The sequence below is a fragment of the Eulemur rufifrons genome, chromosome 8 (genome assembly GCF_041146395.1).
Source record: "Eulemur rufifrons isolate Redbay chromosome 8, OSU_ERuf_1, whole genome shotgun sequence".
NCBI lineage: Eukaryota > Metazoa > Chordata > Mammalia > Primates > Lemuridae > Eulemur > Eulemur rufifrons.
Window position 1 is genome coordinate 45,839,735 of NC_090990.1, and position 25,902 is coordinate 45,865,636.

Below are 25,902 nucleotides of genomic sequence, written 5' to 3' on the forward strand. Positions count from 1 at the left end.
TCGTTGTTGGAAGGAAAGGAAAAACCTTGCAGACCAAAATCATCTGAGTGATGAAGCCCTAATTTTAACCACCTCCCTTTGATGTGTAGCAGTGGGCTCTTGTTTTTTAAAAAGGAGAGAGGAGAAGACAGTACTAGGAGCAGAAGACTTTTCATCTCCACTTCACCTTGCCACTGGGTCTGTGAGAGATTGGTTCATTGTCAAGGAGATTTTTTTTTTTACCCATGATTCCATATGGTATGGACCGGACTACATGTTGCCCCACATGCCACTGCAAATGTTTTCTCAATTAGGTGTCTTATCTCCCGTGAGTTAGCATCAGATGAAGCTTGCTGACAGCGTAATGGCAGGGAAAGCTTCCGACGGCTCCATCAAATGGCAGCTCTGCTACGACATCTCGGCCAGAACTTGGTGGATGGTGAGTTGGCAGCCGGGGCTGCTTTTTTTTTTTTTTTTTTTTTTTTTTCCTTTTCTACTTTCCCTCCCTCTTTGACAAAATGTCCCAGACCTCACATTCATCAAACTCACATTTGATTTTTTTCACACTCTTCAGTGAGGCAGTTTCACACTGCTTCCTCTTGCCATCCTCTCTCTGCCACTCTGCAACTTGAGTTCTCAGGAACGTTTGCTCTTATTTTCCATAGGACAGTATTTGGGGTTTTCTTTTTTTTTTTTTTTTTAATTTATTTTTTAAAGGGTATCAGTTTTCAGGTAGCGGTGGATATTTTAGCCAAGCCAGTCTTTGGGCAAAAAGTGAAACATTTGTCTTGGCCCTCAGGTTTTTCTCCCTCTCTTTAGTTTCACAGCCCTTTACTTTTGTTTTCAGGGACTATGAGCTGCATGGTTTTCCTTGGCTGTGGTATTTTCTGAGGATACATGTTGAGCACTGAAGAGAAGCAAGCCCTGAGTGAATGCCGGTCTGGCCCCATTAATTGGATTGCCTGAAGTCACCTGTGAGAGAATTCTGGGTCCCCACTCCCTGTTTTCCATTAGGGGACCCATAGATCTCACCTAACTTTTCCCTGTTTGTCAGAACAGGTCTTAAGTCTCTAAGGAAGTCTAGCTCTGAGTGGAAAAGACCCGTACACCCTATCTTTTAGTTACTCTGGGTGCAAATAAAGTTTTAATAAAGTTCTACTATGCGGCCGCAGAATGAGTTAACTCACATGTCATGGTCAACCAGGCCAGACAACCTTTGACATCTTGGATCTATAAGAGGTGGAGTGAGTTGGGAGGATGCACAATAGCTCATTGTCACAGGAGATGCAAGTCCTGTGAGGAAGAGTGTCCTCAAATCATTACTGCCCTCGTTAGGGTGGTGTCCGTTAAGGATTAATTCGTTAGCAGTGCATTTCTAGTTTTCCGTAATTATTATTCTTGCGGCAAGCGTGAATTCTTCCAGGGAGTGAAAAAAAAGTTTGCTGCCAGGACAATGAATGTATTATCCGTTCCTAACTGGACCGTGAACTTCAGCTCATTTCACATAGATATCAGTTTAAGAAAAAAAGAGAGAGAGAGAGAGTGATGTTGAAGGGGGAGACTGGCGAATGGAATTACAAAACAGAGCATGGTTGATTTCATTGTATGATCTGCAGAAAGAGTTCTCTTTTCCCCTTCCTGGACCAATGGTGGTATCATTTTGGCAAGTTTTAGGAATTCGGAGGACTGAGAGACTATTAAAAGTGAGCTACCGAAGGATTCTATTCAGCTGCTTCTTGGGATACAGTATGTCCATCCTAAGGACCCTTGAGTTAAAGTGGTTGTGGGTATGTGTGTACATGTGTGTTTTAACTTGCAATTTCTTAACTAGACAGTAGAAACTTTTCCAGTGATTTCAGGACAATGTTACATGCAGCTTTTGGCTAATTAGACTAGCAGTAAACTATCTACTTCGACCCTGAACTTCTATTCAGGGCACTTGTTTTCCCATTAGAGTGTCTGCCAGCAAGAGCAAGGTTTACTTGTACGCTGTGATGTTGCCTATTGCTTCGCCTTGTGCAGCTTGTTAAACACTAGAAATGAATATACTGATTGGTTTAACTATCATTTTCTAAGTTAAATTGTAAGGTTTTTTTAAAAACTGTGTGCTGAGGTCATATTCTGGGTGAAACATTCTACTTCCTTATATTTCAAGAGCTCATAGATTTTATAGACTGTTACTTTTTATGGCAAATTGTATCATTTTTTTTCTTGCAAAGATCACCAAATGTTTCTCTTTTTTTAACGTGGAAAACTGTAATTTGTTTTTTGTAAACTTTACTTGGAAGTTGTTTTTCATTTAAAATTATTTTACAGATGTTTTACCGCCGGGAATATAACATATAAAAGTGGTGGAAACATTTAGCAATGCAGTTGCCTAAAAATAAACAATGTTGAAAGCTCACATGCTGCTGTTTAGGCTACATACTACAGGGAAGTTTCTCTCAACTTCAATGCTTCTAGATCTTTGCTTTGAAAAGGGATGAGAAATCAGAGCGCTCTTTAAAGAAGTTGTAGAAGTTACCACAGGGAATAAATCGATTTGTTTATTTTCCTCAAAGGTGACCACATACCATAGCATTTTAGATCTGCCAGTTACAAATAACTCTAATGTAAATTTCCTATTATTGATGGGAAATTGAGGACTTTGATAAAAGGGGAGAGGACTAATTAAAATATACAAATTTCACATTTTCCCTTAGATCTCTTTCTTTGAACAGCACTCACTCCCTCTCCCTCATACGCCCACCTTGTTACCCCAAACAATTTTCCCCAGCTGAAAAAAAAAAATTAAACTTCCTTCTGGCTGGTACAGTTCTTTAACCAAAGGACAGTACAAGATTGGAGTTTCACAGTAAAGGCAAATAAAGCTTTAAAATTACCTCATGCGTCATCTGGCTGCACAGACTCCGGGCTCATAGTGAGAACCTCCGGCTTGGTCCTCCCAGCATACAAAGGCAACTCAGTGAATGCCCCCTCCGCCCGTGGAGACTCGCCTCAGCTGCCAGCGACGGGATATGCAATTTTGCTTTTTAATGAATCGTAAACAATTTGTATGGCAAATGAGTTTGTTTGTTTTAGTTTCGGGGCATATGTTGGACCAGGTTGTAGATAGTCGTTACCTACTCCAGGATTTTAGGTGAGCATGGGTAGAGCCCCGGATCGTTTTTATTTTTCTAAATAATAAAGACACACGAGGATGAAAGAAACTGGTTAATAAAAGACTGAGAATAACAACCTCTCTTCTCTTTCCCTCTCCATACCCACCCCCTCTCATAACTCACTCCGGCTTACAGTAGTGTTCTAACTACACTTTTTGACAACTAACTGGAAATCAGTTGACTGGATTAATCTTTAATCTTTTTAAGTAGAAATTTTAGCTTTGTCTTAAAAATACTACTTTTGTTTACTAAACAGTTATTTTTAAAATGGGAAATACTAAGAAAGGCCATCTCTGTCTTCTATCACTTTTTTTGGTTGAAGCTAATGTTGTCCTGAAGGACATAGTATATAAGAAAGGATAAATATTTTATTTATATCAAAATGGAGCAAGAAAGAGGTCCTGATACTAAAAAGTCAAATAAAAATGTTTATTCAAACCCACAGAGTTGTAAACAACTTAGAATTTCACAAACGACCAGGGTTCGAGTATGTACATTTTAACAGTAATTACCTTTGGCGCTGCCACTTATCAGAAACCTTTTGATATCTGAGCCACTTCTCTAATGCTTTAATCATGCAAATCAAGAAATAGATATTACGTATCAACTTAATCTAGCTATGTTGTGACATCTCTAGTAGAAACCTTTGGATAGAAAACTAAAGAAAACCCTCGGGAAATTTTCCTCCACTCCAAATAAAATGGAAGCAGCACCCTGGATGCATGTATATGCATCAAAAAATAATTCTGTCCGGTGGAAGTACCTCCGTTCTACACACAAGGTGTTAAAAAGGAAGGCAAAATAAACATTCTCCTCTTTGTGATGATTTAGTGATGATAACGTGTTATGAGACTATTTTTATGTGAATTACATGTTACACTTGTCTTGCTTCTGCCACCCAATTTAAAAACTCATGGTGACTATGAAATGAAGGCTACTAAATTATCCTGCAGCCCCCCTAATCCCTTGCTAGGTCCGCAAGCACTTACTTTGGGAGCATTCTCTTTAAAAATTGCCATACAGTTTTCCAGTCAAGAATTGTCTGTCACTTAATCCAAATTTTTACAACTCTAACTTTGTATACCGGGAAAATATTTGGGCAGGAAGGATATAGTATGCCTTGTAGTGTAAATGCCTATTTTTTAAATATACATATGAAAATTAACAAGATAATTCTATGAAACATGCATTACTGCGTTTAACAATTCAAAAAAAAAAAAACTCTCAACTCCAGCCTACTTCCAAATGATTGGCAGCCTTAATCACTGCAGACACAAAATTAAGAACTCATACCTTTTTTTGTTGTTATTTGCTTGGATTCACATCTTAAGTTGTATTTAGCATTTCAGTTTTTAAAATGCTAATTCCCGGCTTACTGACTTTTGTTAATGATTGTTTTCTATATTCCTTTGAAGACATTGCCTAATGAAGATTTGTCTATGAATTTGCACTAGCTGTTTCATGATAATGGTTAAAATAAGTTGGAAATTGCTACCATGGCTATAAATGGAAAGACTCAAAATGAGAAGATTCAATAAATTATAAAGCATATCATATTCTTAGCACCCAGGATATTTATAAGAGTCCATGATAAACATAAATATATGCATTCTATTTCATGCATTTGCACACTCTATTTTTAAATATTTTTGCAGAATGCAATGGTTCTACCTGAGCTTATTTTTAAATGCACAATTTCTAAATTTTTATCCACCATTATAAAACTGCATAACTATATTAATTTCTAAGAATATGCATTATCAAAGGTTTTTGTATACTCTAAACATTATTTTCTCACGGTATTAGCACTAACCGATTGCAAGCAAATTAGGTAGGGTTTTATTGTTTTTCTCCCACAAACATTAAGAAGTTATCCTTATCATTTTCTTTTAGGTTACCCTTGTACAACATCTTTTAAAGTACTATTTACTATTCTTAGGGAGAAGCAAATACATTAAACTATATTCCTATTTTTTTGCTTTAAATCAAATTATGATCCAAATGTACTCCATTCAGAGATGTGATTGGTTACTCAAGCTAGCCTATGTACTTCTACTATCTTTTTTAAAATCTTGATTTCCTGTTGTTATGCTCATATTTCTCCTGTGAACTTTAGACAGTGAAATAAATGCTTTGTCCTTACTCATTTTCTAGTTGATTTTCCTTCACCTGTCCTGAATATTGTCAGGAATGTTTCTAATTTAAAACCAAAAGAATCAGGGGCTGATTAGAAGACAGGAAATTGGAGGATTAAACCGTCTGGTTGCACTTCCTTTACTTATCAGCACTCAGTAACTCACTCTAGATTACAAACTCAACAGGACAATTTTTACAATGCATTGTTCCTTCTGGATGTTTACATATATACAGTGCATGTGAGGGTGTGTGTGTGTGTGTGGTGTGTGTGCACGCACGCAAGCATGCACATGTATCCGTACGTGTCTGTGTGTGCACTCATGAGTAGGAAGAGCAATGAACCAGCAGCTGGTAGTTATAAGTAGATGCTTTTAAGTGGGATAGTTTTAAACCAAAGGGGCTTATATTATAGGCATGAAAGTTCATTCAAAGTCTATAATCCTAGGATATTCTCAAAACTTTCTTATTAAAACAGTTCTGTGAAGCCAAGCAAATAATGAAATACTGTAAGGGGGAAAGCTAGATGCACTATTTGGGGAATGAAAAATAGATTGCAGTAGCCCTTGTGCAGTCCATCGCTCCCCAGGTCTGCTCAAGGTCCCAACACCATATTATTGAGTGAGTACAGAAGGGGACCCATAAGCAGTGAGGGAGTTAATCTAATAGGCATCCAAAGCCATTTTGAGATGCCCTTGGCACCAACTGAGAAAGGAATCTTTCTGTGACAGCAGATCTGAATGTCCCAGGTGAGCATATATTATGAAATGGGTGCTTGGCAGGGGTTGAAGGAGCCGATCAGGATGAGAGAGTAAGGATTCATCTTATGCCATCAGATCATTTAAAATTAAAAGTAAATAATAAAAACAAACCACCGTTCTAGATTTTTACTGTGTCATATATCTTTGTAGAGCTGTGTTCTAGAAACCATGATGAGAAGTATTTTTCTTGGCCTCACTCTGCTCACCTGTCTTGCCCTCAATAAGTATTTGTTGATTTGGCTTAAGAGAGCTCTAGAGGATCATGTGACAGTTTTTCCTGCTCCTCATGGCAATATTGGGTTCTAATGAGAAAAATAGAAGATGGAGAGAAGAGGAGTGCAGAATCTGGCAAAATGAGTTGGTTGCTTAGACTGGTAGAGCCAGGAGTTAAAATTTAGGGGCTTGTTCTGGCAGTCCTTCATCCCTTCGTATGTTTACCAAATACGTGTTGGACCCCTATAAGGGCCAGAGGGCAGAGAATCAGCAGCAGCTCTGTCAGCTGCCATCATTCAAGCTTTAAAGGCACTGAGAAATCCCTCTGTACTGATTGATAACTATCTGCTAGAATCTGTGCTACGGGCCTTACACATATATTTTTCATTTAATCTTCACCACAAACCTATGAAATCAGCATTATTGCCCCACTTTACATATACGAGAACCAAGACTTAGAGAAGGTTGCCCACTGCCCAAGGCTGTGCACACACTGAGGATCGGCTGCTCAGACTACAGAGTCCGCTTGCTTCATTGTAGACCAAATTTGTCTTAAATTAATTGATTGTTTTAGCACTAGAATGTAATGTTATTCAGAACTTCACAGCATTAAGACTATCCATTCGTACGATGGTATTTGGGGGGCACAAGTATGTTTGCCAAGATAATAGAGGCAGAAAAATTATATTGTGTCAAAAGCAAGAATAGGACACGAGTCTTGTAACGTCTGGTCCTTGTTCCAGAAGAGTTGTCCATATTCCTGTTATGAAACAGAGAATTCTAGTTTCCTCATCAACTAAAGAAATGAGATACATGAGTTTGACACTAAGATGCATCTAATCATATTAACATACACCTTTTCTTCAGGAGATTCATGGTTCAGGGAAACCCAATGTGCTTAAGTTCTTGCCAAATATTAGGGACATTTTTTCTGTAAGTAAGTTAATCTTTATTTAGCAAATATTTCGCTTACAATTTCAAGTGGAGCATACCATTAGCAGAAAAAGAGAAAAAAAAAAAAAGGCTATCTTTCCAAAGAAAGATTCCTGATTTGGGCTCTATCTCTTTCTCTCTTTTTTTAATAAACAGAAATGCCAACATAGAACAGTACTGGTGTTTAATATTTTTTGTTGCCACAGAATTGCTAATGAAAGGTTTGTTCCAATGTAGAGTTTTCTGTAAGAAAAGACCCAATATAGGATGTATTCTGCCTAATGGCAAAAATCTTAATATACTCACTACAAGTAAACATCTATTTTCCAGACAATTGCTGACTATAAACAATATATCTAATCCAGAGCTCTTCAATAGTGCCACATGTTGGACAGATTTTTTTTACTCCTCATAATCCAAGTCCTTTTTGTGATCCTTGAGGTGCACATGCTGTTGCACTGCTGACTATTTTAAATGGATGATAATTGGAAATAATGACCAGGTCAGAGGTGGGAAGTGAAAATACAGGGGGGACTCTCAGGGGGGACCCAGAGCTTGTAAGCTGAATCAGACACTCAATACGTGCTCCTCACCTGGTAGATACCACGTTATACATCCCATCTCCCCATGTGACCTAGGTGTAGACAAAGTCCAAACCATGTAGGGGATGAGAACACTTACCTTCCCAGGATGGTCCTGTCTTCCTCCCCACCCCCCACACTCCCAAATGCCCCTCTACCACCTGTTCCTTCAAAGATGGGCGCTCTTCCATCCTGCTGATGCTATGCCTTCGCAGCTGGGTTTGATAAGCCCCCTTTAAAGGTTGAAAAGATAAGCATTGTTAGCTAAATAATTGATTTAACCTATTCATTTAAGAATCAATTATAGTAGTCCCACCTTATCCAAGGGGGATACATTCCAAGACCCCCAGTGGGTACCTAAAACCATGGAGAGTACTGAACCCTATATAGACTACGTTTTTTCTATACTATACATACCTATAATAAAGTTTAGCTTATAAATTAGGAATAGTAAGAAATTAACAACAACTAATAAAATAGAACAATGACAACAATATACTATATTACAAGTTATGTGAATATGCTCACTTGCTCACTCTCTGAAAATACCTGACTGTACCTATTTTCAGACTTGGGTTCACCATGGGCAACTGAAACCACAGAAAGTGAAACCACAAATAAGAAGGATTACTGTGAAATCATCATAAATTGTTTTGTTGTGTCTTATTTTTTAATAAACCAGCAACCACAGTTCTCATTTTTGCAAACATGTGAGAAATGAGAAACAACCTGTTAACAGGTGCTATGGTCTGGGCTCCCTCCTAGTAAATAGCAGAGAATCCTTGAACACTTGTAATACGTTGCCTAATACTGAGGTCCAAATCCATACAGTATTGTTGGTAGAACTGCATAAGAAAAAAATGCAAATAATTGAGGCAGGGGAATAACTGCAGGAGTTATTCAATTGATATAATTTTCTAACTGAAAAGTCAAGAAATAACAAAACTTAACACAGGGGGCCACAAAAGCAGGTATCTTTAGACCAGGCAGGTCCGCTAAGTGGAAGAAGCAATGAGGCTAGAATAAATATAGCGGGGAATGGTGGAGTCTGTGACAAACTGAAACATGAAATCTATTTAGCACAAAACAACAACAGTGAATGCAACATTGTACTAACCAAACAGAATGTATCCGCTACCTGGAGCCTAAAGCTATTGAGCGTACAGCCTGGATCAGATGATAGAATGGGATTCCAGCATCAAAGTGTTTTATTCCACAAAAAACAAGAAACTTGAAGGCAAGTACCCCTGGGAAAGGGATCCCAGCAACATAAACTACACTGCAGGTTAAACCACTCACGTCTGATCCTTTCCTCCTGGCAGGTTTTGTGGGTGGGAGAAGAGAGACAGAGGAACATGTGAGTATCTAAAATAGGAAAAGCGCCCTGGAGCAGGAAAGGCCCTCAGCAGACCGGGTAGTCGGGAGGTACTAGAGATGGGTAGAGGATGCAGAAAAGGAAGCCTGGTGATTGCAGAGACCTGCTGACCCTCACCTACCCGCCCCAGTTCCCTGCACTCTGGCCCCAGATCTTTCCAAGTAGCCTTGGCATCCCCAGGGCCTCATTGGCTGTGAGTCCCAGAAAAGGTTCTCTGGCACACAGGCTGGTGCTCATGCCCATTTTCCCCACCCTACAAACTCTTCCCCTCCTGCCAGGCCCTGCACAAATAAAGGCTTCTCTGTGAAGCCTTCCCAGGTCCCCCGAGGCAAAAATGAGTCATTCTCCCCTCCCTTGCCCTCCAGCCCTACAGCACTTTGCTCAAAGTATCAGGGCACTGATTAAATTGTGTTGGAGTTTTTCTGTTTTTGATCCGCCCTGATAACATTGCGGTTCCTTAGGAATAAAATCTAGATCTTGCATTTCTTCATATCTCCAGTGTCTGGTAGGTGGCAAGTATCCCCCGACACTCTGCCCTGCACCCTGCCAAAAAAAAAAAAAAGCACAGCTCAGCAGGAGGTGAAGTTGGAGAAGTGAGGCAGGAAGCAGGAAGGGCTAGCGGGCCCTCCACAACTGTGCTGTCCCACCCAGCATGAGCCTCAAGGGTGCAGGAGATCATTCAGCAAACTTCTGCCCTGCCCTGTATTTCTAGAGATTTGTGACTACCATGTGTTGCCTGCTTGCTGTGTGTAGGCCCTGGGCCCAGCAAACACTCTGCACACGTGTCAGCTATTCCTTAAAACATCCCTGTGAGATCAATATCATTATTTCCATTCCACCAATGAGGAAACTGGGCCATAGAGGTGAAGAGTCCATTAAGTCATATGAGGAACTCTGAAGCTGTGCTTTTCACTCCTACATTGTAATGGAGCTAATAATGCCCAGCAGTGTCATGCTCTAAGGCTAACAAAAAAAGGCTATGATAATTAAATGTGGGTAAAATTTCATCCCATTTTACAGAGGAGAAGACTAGAGCCTGAGAGGCTAAAGTTCCCCCAAAGTCAAAATCATCACAAAGTCTGAGTTTAGAACTAGGGTCTCTAGCGATGTTTCTACTAAATACCCATGGTGGTCAGTCATAGTGTATGGCATCATTTAATTAAAATGAAGCAAGCATTTTCTCCCCCCACCCCACCGCTGACCCCTCTCTCACTGAGTTGTAGTTTAATGGGAGATTTTCATTTTTTTCTTTCGGCCTTCCTATTATCTTTTTATTTTTCTACAATGAACATGTATTATTCACTTATAAAAAATTATATTTGGCAAAATCATACTCACTGAAAATATTAGTCCTCTTCTCATTAATCTCATAAAAATGACAGTAGCAACAGCTGCAAATATTCATGGATGTCATGAGAGCTTGGGCTTTGAGGATGTGCACATTTTCAAAGTTGAATAATGCCCATTTCCTACATTAAATTCTGTACTCGATGGCTGTTTTTAAGACTCCCCTTCCTATAATGGCTCAGGTAGTTCTTCCCATTGCCCAGCATAGCGGCAGTCAAGAGCATAGATTTTAGATCAGGTGGACCTGGGTGAATCTTGGCTCTGTCACAGGTGAGTTGTATGACCATGGGGTGGACAGTGACTAGAAACAATCGGAATCTGTTTCTGCATCTGAAAATTGGAAATATAATAACCATAGTGCATTGGGAGGATGATATGCATATTACACAGGCCAGAAATCTAGGAGGGATTCTGACACCTTCCTCTTGTTTACTCCACGTATGTAATTCAAAATAAAATCTGCCAAAGTCACCTCTTAAATAATTCCTAAATCCATCCACTTTCTCTGTCTCCACCACTCTCCTCCATCCAAGCTACTGTCTGGTCTAGCCCGCATTATACAGATGCTTACTAACTGGTCTTATTACATTCATCTTGGCCCCATGCAATTTATTCTTTACACTTAAGGCTAAAGGATCTTTTCAGACACAAGTAATCTGTCATTTCAATGGATTAGGTTTGCTCTTAGATAAAGAGCAAAATCCCTAACAAGGCCTGCATGGTTTTGGCTCTCCAAGCTTGTCTTGAGCTATTCTTCTCCCTAAACATACTCTAGCCAGTTAACCTTCCATCAGTTCTTCAAAACCCCCAAAATCTCAGATCCTATGCACATTCTTCTGATTTGCCTAGAAAACATTTCTCTCTTTGTAGTTAACACTTTCTTATCTACCATTCTCAATATGAACATGGCCTTCTCCTAAAAACTGCCCCGTCCCCAGACTTCATCAGAGAACACTACTGATGAACACAGTAACATTCCTTCATATATAAACAAATAGAGCACTATTTATGTTTATAAATATGTGTGACTATTTGATGACTTTCTCTTTCTCCCAAAATAACATAAGCTCCATGAAAGACAATGCTTTGCTCATATATGTTTTCTTGTGTCCAGGACAGTACCTGCACATAGTAGGTGGTAAGTAAATATTTATTGATTCCATGAACACGTGGATAGTATAATGCCTACTATAGTGAACACTGAGATATTGTTAATCGTTGTCATCATAATTAATATTTTCCACATACAGAAAGGTGTTTAAAAGTGGATAAAGTTTCCCTTATGTATCTTTAAAGAAAATACATTTCTCCCTAGTAAAATCAAAACTAGAGACTAAAATTAAAAACCTAGTGCTTCAACCTGGATTTAAGACCTGGCTCTGTCATGTGCTAGGAATGTACTTTGGCCATGTGTTTTCACATCTGTGATTATTGAGGGTTAAATGAGTTAATGCCATCGATGTGATTAGCATGGTATTTGGCACATGGTAAACATTTAGCAAATGCTTTATTATTAATATTACTATCAGTATTATTAATAGTCCCAAATCTTCCTCCAGTAATCTGTATGACCTTCAAAAAGCCCTCTAACCTCTCTGGTTATCACTTTCATCATCTTTGAAGTAATAGTATCAGTTTCCTTATATAGTTTATGGGGCTGTTTTAAAGATGAAATGAATTAGCAGGGAGAAAAGCCTCTCTGAAATTTATAAAGTGAGATCCAAATATAAGAGCTCACTATTGCTAACCCTGAAAACACAGGCTCCAAAGAGACACAGTCAACCAAAATCTTCATGGCTTTTTCTTTATCTTCTCTTCATGACAGACCACATGGGGGGACACACCAAGTCAACAATAACTTCAAGTAGTGGATAACTGAAGGCATGCGCATGAGTGGAAGGGGATTGAGAAATTAATAGAGTTTAGTTTAAGAATACACGTTCCAGAATGAAACGCCTGTATTGAATCCCTTCTCCACAACTTTCCTGCAGCGTGACCTCAAGCAAATTGTCTAATCTGCTCATTTGTAAAGTTGGACAAATGATAGTACCTGCCTCATAGATTGTTGTCAGGATTAAGTTATGGCTATAAATCATTGAGAAAAGTGCCTAACCCATGTCATACACTTAACAAAGATCAACCATTATTAACTTTGTAATTCTTTTCATTCTTGTTATCATCATCATTATTTTGTAAACCATTATGTTAGGAGATCAATATTCAGGGGTCTAGGAAGATAGCAAGGCAGTTAAAGAATATCTAACAAATTTATTCCTCCAAGATGGTATATTTGGGTTTTGAGGCAAAGAAATTGCACTATCAACTCAGTTTCGGCTGAGATACCTTCTCAGAAACAGAGAATTTATCAATAAATGTCCAACGAGCAGTAGCTTTATCTCACACTGTGGAAATCAAACCATTTTGTGATAAAACTTTATCCACGAAAATGTGCTCCCTTCTCAAGATATTATACTATTCTATTTCCCAAGACAGTTACTCAGTGAGAGAGGCCTGTGGAAGAATTTCTGTGTCACTTAAATTCATGCTGAATTACAAACATGCTTTCTATACTTGGAATTGTCACATAGCCAGTTCAGCTCAACAACCTTTACTCAACAGTTTTCTTGGAACATCAGTGATCTCTTGTTCCCTTGGGAGATAGAACCATTAACTGTGTACAACTCTTGAGGGGTTTTTTGTTGTTGTTTTTGTTGTTGTTCTTTTGGAGTTTTTTTGTTTTGTTTTTGAGACAGAGTTTTGCTCTGTCACCCTGGCTAGAGTGCAGTGGCATCATCATAGTTCATTACCCTCAAACTCCTGGGCTCAAGTGATCCTCCTGCCTCAGCCTCCCAAGTAGCTGGGACTACAGGCATGTGCCACCATGCCTGACTAACTTTTATATTTTTGTAGAGATGGTGGTATCAGGCTGGTCTTGCTCAGGCTGATCTCAAACTCCTGACCTCAAACAATCCTCCCACCTTGGCCTCCCAGAGTGCGAAGATTACAGGCATGAGCCAGTATGCCCAGCTGAGTATTTTTAATTACTGTAGGCAGCAGTAAGAAAACAATAATAACAATATCCCCTCATTGACGAAAACTATATTAGGAAATTATAAGAGTGCTTCCAATAACAATACTAAATATAATAATCATAGATAACATGTATTGAGCACATCCATGGGCCAGACCCTCTACTGACTACTTTGTCTTATATAATTTTGCTCCCATAATCAACCTATGATGTATTCCCATTTTACAGATTAGATGCTGAAGTGTTAAGTAAGTTACCTAAGGTTAGCTCAAAAAGCTAGTGAATGACTGATCTGAGATTTGAGCCCGAGTCTAAATGGACCACAAAGCTGTCATTGGGATCCAGGACTTAAGGTTGCAAAACTAAAGACCCTCTGGAAAGTGTTATAATTAAGCCCCTTTAGCCTCTCTAGATGCTGAGTCAATTAAAAGAATTGGAGACTTCTGGTTTAAAAGGGCTTCTAACTAGGAGTACCAAATGGAACCATTTGAACCTTGCAAGACCAAAGACATGGAAGAAGACAAGAATTCTTAAAAATGAGTGGCCTATGACTGCTATGCTCCAAAAATAAAATAAAATAAATATTTCCACATGCTCATGGAAATAGGTAGGAAGATCTCTTGTCACTGTCTTTCTGCTAATTCAAAAACAAAAATTCTGGCCGGGCGCGGTGGCTCACGCCTGTAATCCTAGCACTCTGGGAGGCCGAGGTGGGCGGATCGTTTGAGCTCAGGAGTTCGAGACCAGCCTGAGCAAGAGCGAGACCCCATCTCTACTAAAAATAGAAAGAAATTATACGGACAGCTAAAAATATATATAGAAAAAATTAGCCGGGCATGGTGGTGCATGCCTGTAGTCTCAGCTACTCGGGAGGCTGAGACAGGAGGATCGCTTGAGCTCAGGAGTTTGAGGTTGCTGTGAGCTAGGCTAATGCCACGGCACTCACTCTAGCCTGGGCAACAGAGTGAGACTCTGTCTCAAAAAAAAAACAAAAACAAAAACAAAAATTCTAAAACACACGGAGACAGCCATTCCTATTTTGCCACTAATAGTTCCATACTCATTCAAATAACGTAAATACCACAAAACAATTAAGTAGGGGTAGCAGGGAAGCCACCAGTAACACATTGCATAGTCTGAAGAGTGGTCCAACTAGTAAAACCCAAAAGACAGAGAAGAAATAAAGAAAATCCTAGTGTCCTTGCATACTAAGAATTGAAATTCTGTATGTTCCATCTTCTCTGAAAATTAGGAAGTCAGGCATTGACTGGGTTAAGAAAAAAATCCTTATTACTGACCAGCAGAATAGCAGAAAGAAAATCAGGCCAGGAAATCAGTCTGATGTACAGCTATAGACCTGGGAAAGGGATTTCACCAAAACTCAACTGGAGACTGAGTAGATTGCCAGGAGCAAACACATACCCTATATGTGAGCAAATACTAGATCCAGACAATGCTCTCCCCATTTGAAAATGAATAAATAGAAAGAACATGCAAAAATGAACAGGATTAAATGCTGCTGAAAAAGAATAAAGGGTGACTGACATGAAAATATCTGAAAGTCATAAAGTATAAATACCCTCGGAAAAAGATTGAAACATTTATGTTCTCTAAAACAAGAGTCAAAAGCCATTAGAAGGAAAAAAGGTGAAATTAAAACTGGAGAATAAAATTTTAAAAGAGATTGACAAGGTACCAATTCAAGAAAACAAATTATGCATGGGCAGTATTAAGACTGCTATGGAACAGAATGAACACTGCCAACATCGATCCGGTTATTTGAAAGTCATACTTCCAATAACTTTCCCAGACACAGACATATTACACAATAAAACACATATGAAAGATAATGACACCTATCTCAGAAAGTGAAGATCTGACTTAAGAATTACAAAGGCATTTTCAAAGAAAACAAGAGATTAGATAGGAAGCAATAATCAAAGACATAGCAGAAAAGAAAACTTTCTGAACTAGAACCGGGTAAAAAAGGGAACACATGCAAGACATGAATAGACTGAGCCAAGTTTACTGTATTGCAGGCCCAGACCGTTGAGAGAGCCATGCCTAGGCCCAGCCTGATCTCTAGAAAGGAGAAAAAAGAATTATCTGCAAAATTGGGTGGGAAGAGGAGTAAAATGTCACTAAATGTCTTATCTTACATAGAAGAGATTTTAAAATTCTATTTAATTGTTGACCCTGATAATTAGAAAAATAAAAATCAAAGACTGGCTTCTGGAAATTTAAAGGGAAATAGAAAAGAGGACATACACCTTCCCAATTACTAAAGAAGTTAAAAACACACAGAACATTCCATATATGCAAGCGTCTAAAGAGAAAGAAATAGCAAAATAATCAAAAAGAAAACAAATCATGTTGAACAACAGAATAACAGAACTTAAAAAAACAATCCATATGACAATAAATATAACTGGCTTAAATCCCCTTATTAGGAAACAAAAGTTCTCAGACTGGAGTAAAAAATTAAATCCACATATCTGCTGTCTCTAAGAGACATAACGTAAAACAAAAGTGTTCACATTAAAAATAAAAGGAAGAGTAAAGAGGTATAAATAGAACAAAATAAAAAGTAGGACAGATAATTCCTGGCAGAGTAGGCTTCAAAGCAAAAGTAATTAAATATGGAAGAATAGATTATATTTATGTTATTTGTTATTGATATTATTTATGTTGACAAACTGGAGAATGGTATAATGATGTTACAATAGTAATTAATCTCTTTATGCACCAATTATCCCAATATCTAGTGATATAAATGAAAAACTATTAGAAAAGCAAAGAGAGGCTGACAAGACCACAGTCTGTACGTGTGTATGTGCGTGTGTGTTTAATTTTAACACAAATTCATCCAATTTCAATAGTTCAGTTAGGCAAGAAATAATGACATGGAGAATTTGTGTAAATATAATTAATAATATCAAGGGTACTAGACAATGTTGACCTCTATAAACATAGAATATGCCATCTTTTAAAGCATTCATGAAACCTTTACAAAAAATGTACTATGTTATGCAGGTGTGTATAACAGTACACACATAATAATGAGTTCCAAAAGTAAAAACTGCACAGGCTTTCTTGTCTAGCCACATACAATAAAGCTAGGAAATAATAACAGAGAATAGTCAACATCATACTTAATGGCAAAACAAAAATCATTCCCATTAAAATCAGTAACAATGTAAGGATGCCCACAATTCCCATTAGTATTTAATGTTCTCCTAGAAGTTCTGACCAACTCCAAAAATATAAAACAGAAATACAGTGTATGATTATTCAAGGAAGACTAAAGTACTTTTATTTTCAGATGACCTGATGAAATACCTAGAATATCCAAAGGCACCAAATAAAAACTTGATGAAGTTAACAAGAGATTACTAAAGTGATGCCACGAGCTAATTATATAAAATAATGGCAGTTAAAAGACATATAGGAAAATGACTTCATTTCCAACAATAACAAAAACAAAACCATAGAAGCAACCCCAACTAGAAATATGTGCAACCTAAATAAATCAACTATAAGTCATTCCCAAGAAGATTTTAATAAACATATTCCCAGTGTGGGGGTAACACACTATATCCTAAACATTGCAAAGATAACAGTTTTCCCTCAAATTAACTTACAGTTTCAAAGCCATTCATGTCAAAATCCGCTTACCGGAATTTATATAACAGAGAATAAACTTTTTAACTTCAAAATTCTACATAATTTTAAGAGATGAATAGTACTATCGTCTTCACTAGAATCAAGTATTATTATACCAAGTTGCAAGGATAACAATATCACCAAATAAAATGTATTAGGTTTCTGACGTGGACGCCATTTTGTTCACTGAGAGTAGGGACCCATAAGAGGTACACAAAAGGCCAGGCCTCAAAGGGAACCCAGGTTCAGCAAGGAGGCAGACTCAACTAACCTTCCACAGGCCTATTATGTCCTTTGATACTTTGATTATGTCATATTCATTGAAGCACTGTAACAAAAATTTTAATTTTCTCATTTTACAGATGACTTTATTGAGACACAAAGAAATTTAGTAACTTATCCAATGTAGGCAGATAACAAATAAGAGGGGTAGACGGATTTCTCTCAAACTGGAGAACCTACAGACCCTGGCAATTCAACAGCAGTTGCCCACGTTGAGGAGCATGGCGCAGCCGGTGCAGCAGCCCTTCCTCTCTGGAAGTGAGCTCAGTACTAGAATTTTGCACTTCACACACTACCTCACTGAGAGCCACACGTATCACAAGAAACGTATCCTCGGCTGGCCAATGTAGAATCAAGGTTGTGGTTAGGGTTAAAGTGTAGAGTGAGTTTAGAGTTAGAGTTAGAATTAAGTTAAAGTTAGGGTTAGGGTTAACACTGCCGTTAGAACTGGATAAGGTTAGGATTTGACTTAGGGCTAAAATTTGGGTTCAACTTGGGTTTAGGATTAAGTTTAGGAAGAAGTATAAGGATGGGGAAAGAGATAAAGTTCAATATCAGGAAACTAAACAGGTGACAATTATTGCTGAATTTTGAAGGTTGATGAAGTTACATGACAATCTGCACTGAGAGTAGAGACCATTACTCAGAAGAAAAACAACACACAAAATCACAGATGAAGGAAGTTTGTGTATCGGAAGAGCCAATCACAGGCACATGGAAATCATTCTGTACGAGCTGATTTTTTTAAAATGTTAAACAGGAAAGTAATGTAAGATCCACATCTTAAACAATTGCTGTGGCAGCTGTGTGGAAGAAGGGTGGGAGGGAGCTGATACCGGGGGCACAGAGGCCAGTTGGGCGTGCCCCACATCCACTCTGACCTCATTTCCTACTGCTCTTTTTCTTACTCCCTTATCCAGCCACACCAGCCTCCTTGTTGTTCTGCCATCAGGACAAGTATACACTTGCCTCAGGGCCTTTGCACTTGCTTCTCCCTCTACCGGGAATGTTTTTCCTCCAGATATCCACAGAGTTTTTTTCACTTAATTCCTTGAGGTCTCTGCTCAAATGTCATGTGACAGGTGCCTTTCCTGTCTGCCCTACCTAAATTAGCCTCAGCACATACACTAACAAAGTTCCTTTCCTCCTTACCAATTTTTTTCTCCCCACTATTTTTCACCATTTATTTAGTATCTATCTATCTCTACTGAAAAAGAAGCTTTAGGAAGACAGGGACATAATCTCTTTCACTGCTGTATCTCCTATACTTACTAATAGAATAGTGCCTGGCACATAGTATATGCTTAAAAAGTATTTGTAGAATAAATTAATTTTGTAAATATTTATTGAATTATTATGAAATGCCAGGTAACTCCTATTAGGAGACATAGATGTGGGAACAGATAATTACAGTACAATGTGGTAACTGGCAGGATAGAAGTTGGCACAGAATGCTAAAGAGAAACCAAAAATCCAGTCTGGGACCTATCAGAGAATTCTTTAAGAAGAGCAGGATCTAATGTCAATCTTGAAGACCACATAGAAATTCACTAAGAAGAAGTGGGAACATCTCAGAGAAGTAAACAGAACCTGTAGAAACATTAACATGAAAGAACAGTGGAAAGAGCATCCGATGTGATCCATCCGGTGTAATTAGAGCCAGAGTTCAAGGACTTGGCAAGAGATAAGCTAATGGGATAGGCGGAGGATAGACCGTGTTTAGGAAATGCTCTTCATTTTCAATTGGTATTTAATTAGTAGTATGTAGTTTCATTTTAAGTTTCTGAGCTCCATCCACTTGTACTACTCGAAGTTTTGAAGTCAACCAGTCAATTATCAGATCTCTAAGGAGGGTGCTGTGAAAAGAAATGAAAGGTGGAATTTTTTTTTAAGTGAGCATCCTTCCCCATCCACCCTTCCTATCCAGACATATACTTACTTTAAAAGTTCAGCTGTTAAAATGCTGACTTTTCTAAAAAGAAGTACACACTCTGTGCCTGTAAAGGGTTAATTCTGGGGAACTTGAATATTATTTATAGACATTTTGCTTTTTCTAAGCTAAATTGTTCCCTTAGGTTGATCCTCTTGGGCACATGTCAATATGTACAAAAATATCTTAAGCAATCAGTATCTTTGGAGAAGAGCTAGTCTACTTGATTTTACTTTCTGGTTAGCTAAGAGTAAACCCAAGACCCTTTGGGTTTCTAATATGGAGGCTAAGATCCTTTGTGAAATATAATAGTACATTTTTCTGCCTCAACAAGGCATTATGCTGAATCTTTAATGCCTGAAGTTTGGCAGTTTTGAGAGTCATTGTTCTGAGGATCAGTTTATGACTACATGTGACTTTAAATTTAGAAATGGGAGGAAATTAACATTTATTGAACACTATACTGTGTGCCAGGCACTTACTTGACATTTTCCAACACATTGATCTTCACTCTTTCAAGTTTAATTAGTGTTATCCCTGTTTTTCAGACTGAAACTCAAAGAGTTAATAAATTTCCCTATGTCATAAAATTACTCCAAAGTGGTCCTAAATCTTGCAGTCTTTCTTTGAGCCTAAGCTGGATACAATACCCTAAAAGTGATTCTAGAAGGGAGCATTATCAGAGTCCCCGTGAGTTGGGGAATCCCAACACATGCCCACAGCCCCCAGATTCTGATTTGCCATCCAAGATGGGGCAGGGCAGGGTAGACAAGCAGGTGTGCTTCGAAATGTCTTCCCCATTAATTTTGATACAACAAGTAACACTTTCCAGAAAAACTGATTTCAATTTCTATCCTTATGGTTGCCTATTATAATAATTAGACAGCAAGAGAAGTATGTACATTTCCACTTAATTTAGTTCAGAATAATCAAGGTGTTTTGTTTTTTTTGCTTTTGAATGAATTCTCTTGTTGCAACAGGTCCTGTGCATTAAATGAAGTCTGCAATGAGCTAAATTAAATAAGATTCACAAATATGAATTTAAGCTTACAGCAATATCTGTACAAGCTTATTACAAGATTTGTAATCACCTCATCTACTCAAATTGTTGATCAAGCCCCCTCAACCCTCACTATGCTAGACTTTATGTGCCGTAACACTGTGGTGGACTATCTTTCATATATTCCTTTTTTCTCCTTCCTTCCTTCCTTTCTTCCTTCCTTTCTTCCTTCCTTTCTTCCTTCCTTCCTTCCTTCCTTCCTTCCTTCCTTTCTTCCTTCCTTCCTTCCTCCTTGTGTGAGTGCCTGCTAGGGGCATGGATATTAGTGAGGACTAAAGATCTGGTTACCACCTCATCCTTTCCTTTTTCAATGTTCTCTGTTCTTTCCCTTTGTCATCATGTACAAGAACCTGACAACTGTGCCACATCTGTCCTGTAGATCAGAGGAGTTGAAGTTGCCCCAAACCCCACTCCTGAAAATGAGGGCAATGACTCTATTTCACCTATTACTTGCCTAGCTCTTTCCGTTGTTCCATGATAGTAAAAACTAAAGAATCCCAAAAAATCAAATAAAGCATCTGCCATTTTACCTTGCTCACATTATTTTCTCAATTATGACCCATAGGTGGGGTAGGTAGTTGTTTGCACACTCTAATTTGCGGTGCAGACTCTAAATTCTTTCTAGAACAAGCTATCACGTGGGTGAAATGCCACCTATGGTAACAGCATGTTCCTTACCTTGTGAGTGAATTAGTTTAGCGGATTCTCACCCTTTTCTCTTGAATCCCAGTGGAGTCCCTGGGTCACTTGAGCAAATGTGAATATTTGGGTTGGTTCACCCCACCCTGCACCCACCAGGGAAGGAGACAGAAGATGAAAAGAAAGGGAAGAAACAACTAGAAAACAGAGGCATACGGCCGCAAAGGCAAATATCACCCACTTCTCTTTTCAAAGACCCACCATTAGTTCTATTATCTTTCCTCTTACCTCTAAAATCTTTAAATGTGACAGAATACTTGTTCTTGTCCCCAGTCTCTCATAAATGTGTGTAGGTAACCAGCGAGCATTTTTCAAACCTGGTGCATACTATTATTAACTCCGGTGACACTTATTTCGCCTAGTCTACACTTGAATTTTTCCTCCTGGGCTTCCCCTGTAATTTTGTAAGACAGAACTTACTGGATATGCTACAATAAGAGTTGTTTTCTCCCTCTGGAGACAAAATCAACATTAGTCATGTAATCCCCAACCCAATGTGAAGGTTGCTTATCTCCAGCGACCATATCCACGGACATAGAGAGATGGTGCAGTATTCTCTATAAGCCCCCTGGAATTATTTCAAGACTAATTCCAGTTATTTTTAAGCATCTTTGGGTGCAAATATACCATTTAAAGGTCTCTAAATGACTAGAGATAGTGCTGGTCTTTGTTATATTAAGCCAGGTTTTCCAAAAGTATATTCTGCAGGATACTAATTCCTAATTACCTGGAGAAAACAAAGTGTCTGTGGTTAAATGGATTAGGAATATGCTAGACCAGCTAGAGTTAAACTTACCCATCAACTGCTGAATCTCACAGTGTCTTTAACATGCTATTGTACTTTGTGATTCTTCAAGAACAATTTTATTGTTAGCAACACTTCTCCATCTTGCCATGTGACCTCGGACCAGTTATTTTATTTGGAATGAGGCTCATTCTCCATCTCCCCACTTCCAAAATTAAGAGGTCAGTCTAGATCGTTTCCTTGTCACCTTCCATCTTCCCTCCCTAAGAGGCTGTGGCCACTTTTCACTGAAACAAAGGTTTCTCCTGGAGATATTACCTATCACTTTTCTCCCTTATCTACCTAAAATCCCTCCCCAGATACATGACTGCGGCATGTCAGGACAGGATGAAGGCTGTCTGCTGGGGAAGCTTCAGAAAGAAACTTTATAATCATTTCCAACAGGATGAGGAAGAGGGGCGGTGGGCTGCTTGGGACTATTATTAATTGTGATAACAACAATAAAAACTGTAGCTCTTTTTTGTTCCTTTCCATCCTTACCAGTTTTAGCATTGATCTTTATCTGAAATTACAAACATTTCTCTGACAATTTGCTTCCATCCAGAACATCTGGTATCTGGCCAGAAACTGTAAATTGATGCTACCCGCTCTAGTGTCTGACTTGGGAAAGGGGCCGGGGGGGATGGTGGGAGCACGGGAACTGTGGAGACAGACGCTGCTGAGACATTTAAAATGCATGCTCCCCTAATAGGAAACAGAGCAGACTGTGATAGAGAGAAGGGAATGAGAGAAGCGGCTCGCTGTGAATGGGGGCAGGGGAGGGAGGAGGGGTGCCCAGCTACCAAAGGCTCGGACCGGCAGGGAGGCCTAGAAGGATGCAACAGGAGTGGGGTTGCCTGATAAGACAGCGATAGAAAACCATGCGATAAAAGAAGTCTGGCCAGCAGCAGCTAGTCTAGAAGGCAGGCAAGGAATCACCTGACACGACAGCAAAGGGTGACAGAAGCTGGCCAACCAGAGAGCTCAGCACAAGAGGAGGGGTGGCGAGGTGCCTGGCGGCACGGAGGGGTCCGAGAGGAGAGCCATTATCTTGCCAGCTTCCAATCAAGCTGGGCATCTTTTACTCCTGGAGAAACCACTGGGGCATTAAGCCCACCAGGCTAGTGGCTGATTGGCTAAGACATATTTAACCTTACAGGTGGGCGTATTCTCCAAAAGGAATTTGGCAAGAAAAATTGCTGTTGATATCAAGGTGTTGTTACAGAAAAAGAAAGCAGAAGGAATCCCAGCCCTGCCCTCATTCCTGCACAAGCTTAAGCAATTAACTGAAAGTTTTCTGTACGCTCATTGAGTCGCTCAACAAGAACTTATGGAAAACTTATTATGGGGTGGAAAGGCTAGGTGTACTGCCAGTGCAGTGGGAAATAGGACACAAGCCCTAGTCTTCAGGAACTTCTAGCCATTTCCTCATGTGTAGACTGAACAAAATTTCTGCCTTGCCTCCTTCACAGGTTTAGTGTGAGGATCTTAGTGGCAACAGCAGATGTGAAAGCAAAGCTGTAAATATAGAAAACAATACAAACACGGAGAGATGGATGTCATCATCCATGTAGTTTTCATTCCTGACACTTTAGGTGTGAAGTAACCAAAATTCAGTTCTGACCCCTTGCTCTCCATCTTCATAAAGTCTTCTAGAGTCAGAACAATCATATCACTTACCACGAAAGGAACTAGTCTAAATCTTCAAAAACTCATTAGGCCTCTGATTCAGATGGTCTTTATTAATGCCCTCATTGTAACGAGGGAGAACTTTCCTAAAAGGGATGTCCTTTAAGTCAACCTGGAACAAAAGGTATGGCTTTGGCACAGAAATCCTGTTAAAAGCCAAAAACAGTGATGAAAGGCAACAAGCTCTTTAGCCCAGAGATCTTCTGCTCAGCATCCCCAGACTCACTCAAATTCAAAAGGTGTTCAAAGCAGAGATTGGGAACTCTCAGCCCTGGGTGCCAGATTGTGGATCCTACCAACAGGCTCTGGAAACACCACACCCCTGGGGTTGTGCAGCTGCCATCCACTTCCCCGGGCCCGACAGCTTGCCAAGGGGCCATCTCACCCTCACCAAACACACTCCTGCCACGGCAGGCACTGGGAGTTTGTTAAAGTATCAAGAGGGCTTAGGCCTGTCCCAAGCTTACCATCAATTTCACACATCCAGCCCACTGCCCACCAACTTTGAGGGTGGGTTTTTGTTTTCATTGTGTTAAGAGATACATAACATGAAATTTACCATCTTAACCTTTTCCAAGTGTACAATTCAGTGGCTTAGGGACATTCACGTTCTTGTGCAACCATCACGGCTATCCATCTCCAACACTTTGTCACCTAAAACTCTGTTCCCACTAAACAGCACCTCTTTATTCCCCCTTCTTCCCAGCCTTTGGCAATCACCATTCTACTTTCTGTTTCTATGAATTTGGCTACTCTAGGTACCTCATATAAGTGGAATAATATATTTTTTGTCCTTATTTTTTTACAATATAGAATACTATATTATCACATATTATTTGTCTGTATTGCTTAATTTCATTAGCATAGTGTTGTCAAGGCTCATCCATGTCATAGCATATGTCAGAATTTCCTTTCTTACTGAGAATAATATTCCATTGTAAATAGATATCATATTTTGTTAATGCATTCATCCATTGATGGAAATTTGGGTTGTTTGCACCTTTTGGTTATTGTGCAAAATGCTATGAACATGAGCATGCCAAGATCTGTTCAAGTCCCCGTTTTCAGTACTTCTGGGCATATAACTAGAAGTAGAATCGCTGAATCATATGGTGATCCTATATTTAGTTTTTTGAGGAACCACCATACTGTCTTCCACAGCAGCTACAGCATTTTACATTCCCACCAGCAATGCACAAGGATTCCAATTTCTCCACATTCTCGCCAACACTTTCTATTGTCTAGTATTTTGGGGGTAGTGGAGGGGAGTGGATAATAGCTATCACAGTGGACGTGAAGTGGTATCTCATTGTGGTTTTGATTTGTATTTTCCCAGTGATCAGTGATATTGAATATAGTTTCATGTGCTTATAGGGTTTGAAGCGGGTCTTTGCCTCTTCTCCAGAATTTCCATCACTCACTGCCACCTCTTCTAAATGAGCAGCAAGTCTCTCTGAATTCCTCCTCTAGCTGCTAATAGCATGCTTTTCCCCCAGTGTCACCTCTCGCCATGCCCCACTATCCCTGGACCTGATCATACTTTACTCAGGCTGATGAGTTTGCTTGCCATGAGCACACACAAACTAGAGGAAAGGGGAGGCTGGCCCAACACCTGGGAAAACTAACCATGGTAATTAAAAGTCACCAAAAATCCATTGTTGGGTCAATGTGTTTCCAGAGCTGCAAGAGCAATTTCATTTATTCATTCATTAAATAAATTTTTGTTGAGCATGTACTTGTAACCAGCACTGGCTTAGTGACTAAGAAGACAAAGGCAATTATAATATAATCCCTTAGCCTTTTGGAGGGCTTGTAAAAGTTTAATCAGATGAGATCAATCCAGAGGAGAAAAGGCATGTCTTCATAAAGAAATGATTTTACATGTAGCTATTTTATTTGCTACCTCACTTCTTTCTATTTTAATTAGGCCATGGTAATCCACATCAATATAATAATATACTGTCCTTGGGCAATGTAAGCAGTGATGTAGAGTATGAACTCTGAAAACAGACCTAGTACCCAAAAACATTTCCTGCGTGACCATGAGGAAGTTACTTAAACTCTCTCAGCTTCAATTTTCTCATAATTTTTAAAGGGTGTGAGCTTATGAGGTGTCTAGCACAATGCCTGGTTCATCATAAATACTCAAAAATGTTAGTTATCATTATTATTATTAGACAAATACATCCTTTTGTTCATTCATTTGTCTGGGGTTCTTCGGTTGTTAGTTTTGGTTTTGGTTTTTAGCAAGGAAAGGAAGGAGGGAGCTCTAATTCATGTG

The 25,902-nt window shown here is 39.0% G+C and overlaps 1 protein-coding gene across 1 annotated transcript in view; it reads left to right on the top strand.

The window, feature by feature from the left end:
* The first annotated feature begins 322 nt into the window (after positions 1-322).
* Positions 323-25,902, top strand: part of NFIA (nuclear factor I A) — a 544,742-nt gene continuing 519,162 nt past the window's right edge. Inside the window, exon 1 of the mRNA XM_069480076.1 lies at positions 323-418. Coding sequence (XP_069336177.1) covers positions 323-418 — 96 coding nt within the window. The remainder of the gene's footprint in view (positions 419-25,902) is intronic.